This window comes from Kryptolebias marmoratus, linkage group LG7 (assembly GCF_001649575.2).
Source record: "Kryptolebias marmoratus isolate JLee-2015 linkage group LG7, ASM164957v2, whole genome shotgun sequence".
In the NCBI taxonomy this organism is placed as follows: domain Eukaryota; kingdom Metazoa; phylum Chordata; class Actinopteri; order Cyprinodontiformes; family Rivulidae; genus Kryptolebias; species Kryptolebias marmoratus.
The window spans coordinates 21,131,105-21,139,022 of NC_051436.1; the positions used below are offsets into that span (position 1 = coordinate 21,131,105).

General features: G+C 37.5%; 1 protein-coding gene across 1 annotated transcript; it reads right to left on the minus strand.

Annotated features, from left to right (window-relative positions):
• Positions 1–1,119: 1,119 nt before the first annotated feature.
• LOC108245269 (protein translocase subunit SecA-like) lies at positions 1,120–6,967 on the minus strand. The gene is made up of 2 exons (XM_025009539.2): positions 6,905–6,967; positions 1,120–6,661 (listed from the first exon to the last, which is right to left on the minus strand). Exon 2 carries the CDS (start codon positions 6,635–6,637, stop codon positions 3,107–3,109), a length of 3,531 nt encoding a protein of 1,176 aa, XP_024865307.1. The 5' UTR covers positions 6,638–6,661; positions 6,905–6,967; the 3' UTR covers positions 1,120–3,106.
• Between the last annotated feature and the right edge of the window lie 951 nt (positions 6,968–7,918).

Here is a 7,918-nt window from a genome sequence, read left to right on the forward strand (position 1 = left end):
CCTGACAGCATAGCTCCTAGGATCATTGGGACACTCAAACCCCTCCACCACGATAAGGTGGCAGCCCAGGGAGAGGTAAAACAAAAACAACACAAGTAAAATAAATAAGATCAAACTTGTATTTGTTACTGAAAGACATTGCAACAAATAATCCCAGTTTAGTGATTTATTTTATCAGCAAGATTTGTTTTAAAATATTACAAAAAAAAGGAATGTTTCCTTGTGTCTCTTTGTTTCTTGTAACCTTTTGTGTTGAATGTATTATTTGAATGGAAGGATATTTTATTTGTAGGAGGTGCTTCTGTACATGTAACTATTTTTATTCAGTAAAATAATCTGTTAATATTAGGACTGAGACACTTTCTACCCTCTTCCACATCAGTATCATAAATCCAAAACCACACTCAGGTAAATGAGGCAAGACGATGCAAACACACTGCACCTTAGAAGAGCTTTAAAAAAATTTAATGTCAGAAAGTGAATCAGCTGCCAGTGAGGCGAGGACACAAGATGTGATTATTCCCATAAAAGTATACACATTTTCATATTGTTTAATTCTGATATTTTACTTGTTTTATTGGTAAACAAGATAACTGTGTAAATGCAAAGCACAAATTTCTTAAAACTAAATTTTATTCTGCTGTTTTGGTTGAAACAGCAGTGACAATTCGGAACAGTTGGTGACGTCAGGAAGCACAGAATGGAAGTCAGGTGCTGCGCTCAGAACAGATTGTGGAACAGTGTTTCAGAACAAATGTTCCATCGTGTTTCGATTTTACCTTCACTAACTACCACCCCAAATGTTACATGTGAACGGTGGAGTAACAATACTTTCAAATTTTTATGCAGTAATCAGGACTTTGTTTGTTTTCATAATACATAGATTAAAAAAAATAGATTTTATATTTATTAAAGTATATCTTTTACCAAAAACTGTTTCCTGTTACTTTCAAGTAACTGATATTTTGAATTACAGATTTTGATAATAAGAAATATTACAGCATTGCTAGTTGTCATTGTCAAACACAAGTTTAAACATAATTGTCATGATGAAACCATAGATGACATAATTTTGTCTCTTTACACCACACAAAATAAGTTTTGCATGAATGAATCAAGTCAGGAAATATAAAAGCCATTTATTGTGGCAAAGTCTGGACACTGAAATTCATTTTGAAATTCCTTTAGTTTCACAGCTTGATAAACTTTAGAAAAAATATATAAGATTTACATATAAAAATATGAAAAAATAAGCTTAAACAGTAAGGCCATCATCCACATAAAAAGGCATTTTTTTCAGTTTTTTGTTTCTAAAAATATCATTGTAAACACAACACCATTTCCAGAAATATCTTAATCTACACAAAAACTCTAAATAAGACCGAAAACGCTGTAGTAACTATAACAGGCCCATAAATGGTGCTGCAATGCTGCAACATAAATACACCAGAAACAAGAAAACAAGGATTGAAGCATGTGCATAAAGTTTGCATGCTCAGTGCAAAATGAAAATAGAATAAAAAATGGACATGCCCTTGGGTCATAGGTTAGATTAGAGCTGGAGTTATAACATCATTGTTTTCAAAAGGTTGCATTTAGGCTGTCTACACAAGAACACACTATAATTTCAAGATTTTTTTCCCTTTAGAAATACAGTCCAGGGGCTCCTAAAAGACTATGTGGACACAAGGCTGAAATGATAAAACCTGTTCACATATTACCAAAATGTTCTTGTATGTGGATCTCCTAAAGTTCTGAGATCTGATTGACAGCTGTTTGCATCTGCATTTAAAGATTTCTTGGAGATATTAAAAAAAAAGAAAACAATTAAAACCAATCCGCTTAAACTCATTTGAGAAATATCTTATTCAAGCATATCTTTAGATAAAAAGAAGGGATCTACAATATTAACACATGCAGTTGTATTATTGTTGTAATGCAATGACAATTATCCCTCTCTTTTTTTTTTGTCATCATGACACTCGTCACTCTATATGTTAGTTTAGCATTTCAGCCACTGATGCAATAAATTGTCAAATAATACAAAGTCCCTAATACAAAGTTAAAATGTGCCCTTTAGTAGAGGCTGAGTTATATAATTAAGAGGTTTTTCAGGAGTCAAAAATACAATTAGAAGAATACAGACAAAACCTTTTACCATCAAGGACTCACACTGGCGCTATGAACTGGTGACATGTAATGTAATATATGTATAAAAAAAGAGATTCAAAAGAAGAAAACTTTAGGTTGAAGCAGAAGATTAAGTAAATAAGTTGTGTTGAAAAATCATAAGCAGGAGGTCAGCTCATGCCTGTTCCCACAGAACACAATAGCTGACTTCCTGCTTATGACAGAAATGTCTGTTACCACAACCACTTCCGCTTCTTAAACAAGAAATAGTTTTCTTCCAGTTTGAATCAAAAATGATAAACCGAAATTAGAAGCTACATTAACATATTATACATACATTTAAAATCACAAAAAGCTGGAACCATTTGAAACCATGCAGTGTTTCTTATCATTTTGTAACACCTTCAAAGGCTTGACGTATGGAGCTACCAATCTTTGAGAAAAAGCCCACCAAGAGAAAACAGTGTATCTGTGGCACCAGGCTAATCAAGGCTGGTGCCATCAACAGGTTTGCAGACAACAAGGAGGGAAACAGTAAAACAGAACCCAGGGAAACAGATACTCAAATTTTTATACAATTTTATTCCCAAAGGGGATTAAAATCTTATTCTTTTAAAAACACAAACTTTTAAAAACATACCAAACAAGTTAAAATCTCCAATGCATACAAAGTTAAAGTTTCCTAAAAAGCTGGAATCCAGAGAGTCCAATCCACACAGGGGGAACCCCCACACTCAGTCCCACAGCAGTCACAGCCCCGGCTCCGCCTCTTCCTGTCCTTTTTTAAATGTTCCACCAGCATCTCTGACAGGTCCGTGATGCGTGCTAATAAGCTACTTCCCAGCACGCCCACCACTACACAGGTGACCAGCATCAGCCTTTAATCCTTCTAATGGAGTCCACAGTGGATAAAAAAAAGAATATAACATGCAATAAAAAAAATACACAACCATAAACTATTTACAAAAATCACACTTTACAAAATAAAACAATTTCCACTGTGTGACATATCTCGGACATAAATACCAGTTAGACCCATCAATTCAAGATGAATGAGTTCAATAACCATGTCAACACAGGGGTGGCTGATGAGTTGGTGGATCATCTGAGGGTCTCTGAAAATTTCCCCTGGTGATTCTATAAAGAGGACTTGCAAAGGAGAAAAATGCTCTGGCGGAACAAGAAACTGCAGTCGTCTTTTTCTAAATTTAATATAACCGCCAGCATCTCTAGCCCTGTCTACCTTCTGAATTGCTTCAAAAATGTTGGCTTTGAAAGACACCAGAACTGTGTGTCTGGCCATGATGTGTTTGTCACATCTGGTGACTGAGTTTCTGGTGGAGTCTGTGGTTGGCTGTGTGGCACATCTATAAGTGATGTTGAGTTGTTCACAGTAGACTTCCACAGACTTGAGTGCTTTTTCCAAATCTTCCAGAGCTTGATTGATGCACTCAGGGTCCTGATTCCTGTTTTGCAAAGTTAAAAAGGCAAAAGCACGATTGTAATATGCAATTGCTGCCCAACATGGGTCCTTATCTATGGCTTTAGTGTACATGTTGATACTCTCTGAAAGCATTCCCATTTCTTGTAGCTCATTGCCAAATAAAGTGTAGTGGTGAATGTTTGATAAAGGGGATTCTCTCTGCCTGAGCTTTTGAACAGCTTTACTCAGGTCTACTTTCAGACTGTTTTTCAACCTACTGATGGAGTCTTCTTCACTGAACTTTGTGAGCAGCCACATTCCCCAAAACTCATTGAGTGCAGACACATCTGATGCTGCTGGCTTGTTGTTGTTGCTTTTGTACAGTTGATCCAGTATCTCCAGATACTGACTGAAGAGCTCCTCCTTCTTCTTTATGTTTGGGATGTGGTCCTCCACATAACTAGACAAGTCTTCAGCCACTGAGTCATCTCTGATCTTTTTAGCTATCATTACATCTGACATGGAGTCTTCAGTCAATATATGTGAAAGTAAAGAAGAAATCTCTTTACGTTGTTTGTTGGTGCAACATTGCTGATACAACCTCAGCTGCATTACAAACAGATCTTTAAAGGGTAGGGAGTCATCTAACAAATTTTCCATCAAGGTTAAAACGTTTCTTGTTAAAACCAACAACTGGAGTGGCGCTGGCAGATGCTTGGAACAGACAATGAGCTGAGCTGATCCTGGAGCTCCTTGTCTCGCTGCACGTCCAAAGGCCTGAGCCTCCACACGAGCGTTCTTGGGCAGGAAGGTCTGCACAACAAACAAACCTCCAGCTGTTTTGACAGAGTCAGAAATCTGAAGATCTGTTCCACGACCAGCGAGGTTTGTGGCTATGATGACCTCTCCTTTGTCCAGTTCCTTGGAAAAAATAGCACTGTTGTCCATGTTGTTGTTTATGTAAAGCATATTGTTTGAGACCCTATTTTCAAGAGCTTGGTGAAGAGTTTTGGCCAACTTTATGGTCTCACAGATGACCAGCACAGCTCTTGGACCCCTATATGTTGTCTGCTGGGTTTGATTCATAACAGCATTACAAATTTTCTTAATCCATGTTATTTCATCCTTCACAACCACTCCTTTAACCTCAAATAGTTTTCTGCGCTTGAATGATGGTATTTGACAGGTTTTGATACCCTCATATATTTTCTGCAAAGTCTCAATCTCTGGTTGTTGACCAAGAGTCCCAGACATTCCATAAATCTGACTTTTATACTGCTGAAGCAGGCCAACATTTGACATGTAGTTAGTGATGGCTGTCATATCACTCAGCTTTGACTGATGTTTCATTTCAAGAAACTGCTGAAGACCATCACTCCATTTCATGAAGTTTTCAACCACACCTGTGCATCTGTAGTCTACTGGCACTATTCCGTGTTTCTCCAAGATATATTCATGATCCATCTCCATGGTTTGTGCAAGAAATGCATTTACAATCCAAACACTTAGTTTAGATTTGACCAGATCAGAGAGGAAGCCAGGAATATAGCAGCTGTCTTCAGTCTTGTTCAGTTCACATGGTGTGAAATGCAGAGCACATTTTATTTCTTCTTCCGCAGCTTTCAGCACACTGTCTTTGTCATGATACATGTACTGACAGAAGCCACCATCCAAAAGAAGCGCCACTCGTTTCTGCTCGGTTTCTCCTTGTGACCTTTTGTTCAGTTCCTCTAAAGCTCCATTTCTTTTAATGTACAAAGCAAACTGGCAGGATGGGAATCTTGTCTCTACTTTCTTAAAGAAGTCAACCAGCTTGTCAGCTGCAACAGCTGCAGTTTTCTCTGGTAAAAGGTTTGGGTTTCTTTGTATTTCCTGGACAGAGCCTTGGGACAGAACACCAGCGTCCTCAGCTATTTGAAGAATAGCTAACTCATCAGTGCCTTTTTCTTTAATGTGTTTCAGTACAACTTGATGAAAGGAGTATTTCCGTCCAACAATTGTGTTTGCACTTATCTTGTTGTACTGATTAGTAGTGGCCCATATGAATGCCAGTAGAGGGTTGAGATGCTGCAGAGCTGGCATGTCACTGCTTAAATAGACAACATGATGACCTTTGTCCAGCATCAATGAGTCCACTTCATCCACGATTGCACACTGGAATGTCCTCTGACCAAATATGTCCATCCTCTGAAAGTGGTGTCGAAGCCAATCTCCAGCAAACTCTTCCACAGTCCCATAAACAACCTGACACTTATAGCAGTTTTTTAACTCTTTGTCATGTTTGTTGATGTTACAGTCCACACTGATTTTCAAAGTGTCATAAAATGTCTTCCAGTATTTTATGTCTCTCTCTGCTAGAACTGATGAGCTTGACATGATGTCTACTTTTTCACCTCTCATAGCTCGAAAGGCAGCAAACATTGCCACGATGCAGGACTTTCCCTCTCCAGTACCAACTTGGATTAATCGGCCTGTGTTGGAAAGAGCCATGAGACACCAGCTCACCATCTGTGTCAGACGTGGTCTGAAATGAGTTCTTTCTGCTGCCTGACAAAGTCTCAGTAAATCTTTTTTCAGCCCACTCAACTGGCTTCCATTACCATTTGACTTCAGCTCTTGATCAACTGAGGACACGATGTCTCTCACCTCTCTTAACAGCTCATCATTTACTTGGTTTATCTCCTCACTCCGGATCTCCGTGATAATCTGACTCAGTGTTTTGTCTGTGTCATCTGCCAGGCAGTCCTTTAGTTTTTCATCTGGTATTGTAGTCTCTCTGACCAGCTCCATGAGTGTATTTTCTGATTTAGATCTCCAAGTGGAAGTGATACAGTTAACCTCGATGCAGTGCAACATTTGAATCAACCACTGGGTGAGATGTGATCTGTCATGGGCAAATGATGACTCAAATCGGTTTAGAAGAGCATTGAACAATACTGAGACGTCATCAGGACTCCATTTTATATTTCTGACAAGTCCTCGAAGCTTCTTCAGGATAATCTTCTCATTATTTGGAGACAAATGGTGAACCACGTGAAAAGGTATAAACAGACGGACTCTTGGACGTGGGTTAGTTTCATCCATTTTTCAAAAGAACATCAAATCTGACTGAAAAAAAGTGAGAAAAATATATTAAAGTTGTTTTTTTAAATTACTTTCCATATAGTTTTCAGTAACTATAATGAACTAAAAAAGCCTCATATTATATTAACAGTCCACAGCTTTTTTACTGCAAAAAAAATTTAAACACAAACAAAATAAGTCCCTGCCACCCCTTCCAACTCACATATTTCTGCATAAACAACTTTGTTACTGCTGTAATATGAATCAAAGCTGAAGTGGAATACTCACTTGTTCCTGAGATCAGAAAGATGACAGGCAATGTGTTTGTCAAGATGAGACCTGAAATGATCTGCAGTCAGTGAAACGGTTGCTCTTTTTATTGTTTTTGGCAATAAAACTGGTTTCACTTTTGCCAGCTGAACCACAGCTCCGCCTCAAGGGGGTTTCCAGAATTTGACAGGATTTACTATAAATGAACTGACTTCTTATACTAGCAAATGCTGTTAAAGGTTTTACTTACATTTTTGCTCTGTAGCAACAAAAGTTTGATTTCTTGTCACTATGTGCAGAATTCCACTGTAGAGAATGTGATAATAAACACACAAGGTCATTTATTATCTTTTTGGCACAGTTCACAAAAAAGGGTCTTTTATTTTGGCTTTATGTATTTATTTTTAATTTTACTTTTTCTGTTGTGTAATTACTGCAGAAACACCATACATCAGTGAACATTTTTTTACAGTAAATGGGGAGACAATGCTTTTCATCCATTTGGCAAAAGACAGTTACCTACTTGCCTAAATTTTGTTCAGAACATAGTTTTTTCACATCTTAACAGAATAAGTTTTCTTGACACTAAAATACAGAGGTACTGCCTCTTTAATGCCTTTTGTAAATGTTCAGCACACAAAGTCTGAACTGGCTGAAGTTTCTAGGCTATATTTATCAAATTTTTAACTTTGCTGTAGATTTTACAGAAACTGTCTGAGAAAAAAGAGGGGGAAATGATAATAACGCTGTTGGTCTGAGCCAACAGGCAAAGCGCTTGATTTACTGGTCAGCCTACATTCAGGTGTAAAGCTGCTCTGAACAAAATATCTTATTACATATTGACCATCTCCTTATGATTATCAAGTGTATCTGCTCAATGATTTTTATGATGTTTTTTGGTGATTGTAATGATTTTACAGATGTTTTTATGATGTAAAGCACTTTGAATGCCATGCTGCTGAAATGTGCTATACAAATAAATGTTTACTTACTTTACATTCCAACCCTCGCCTTTGGTCATGAGGAGTGGAT

What these genes read in the sequence shown, in the direction of transcription:
- LOC108245269 (XM_025009539.2), bottom strand. Translation starts at nt 6,637, where the DNA reads ATGGATGAAACTAACCCACGTCCAAGAGTCCGTCTGTTTATACCTTTT.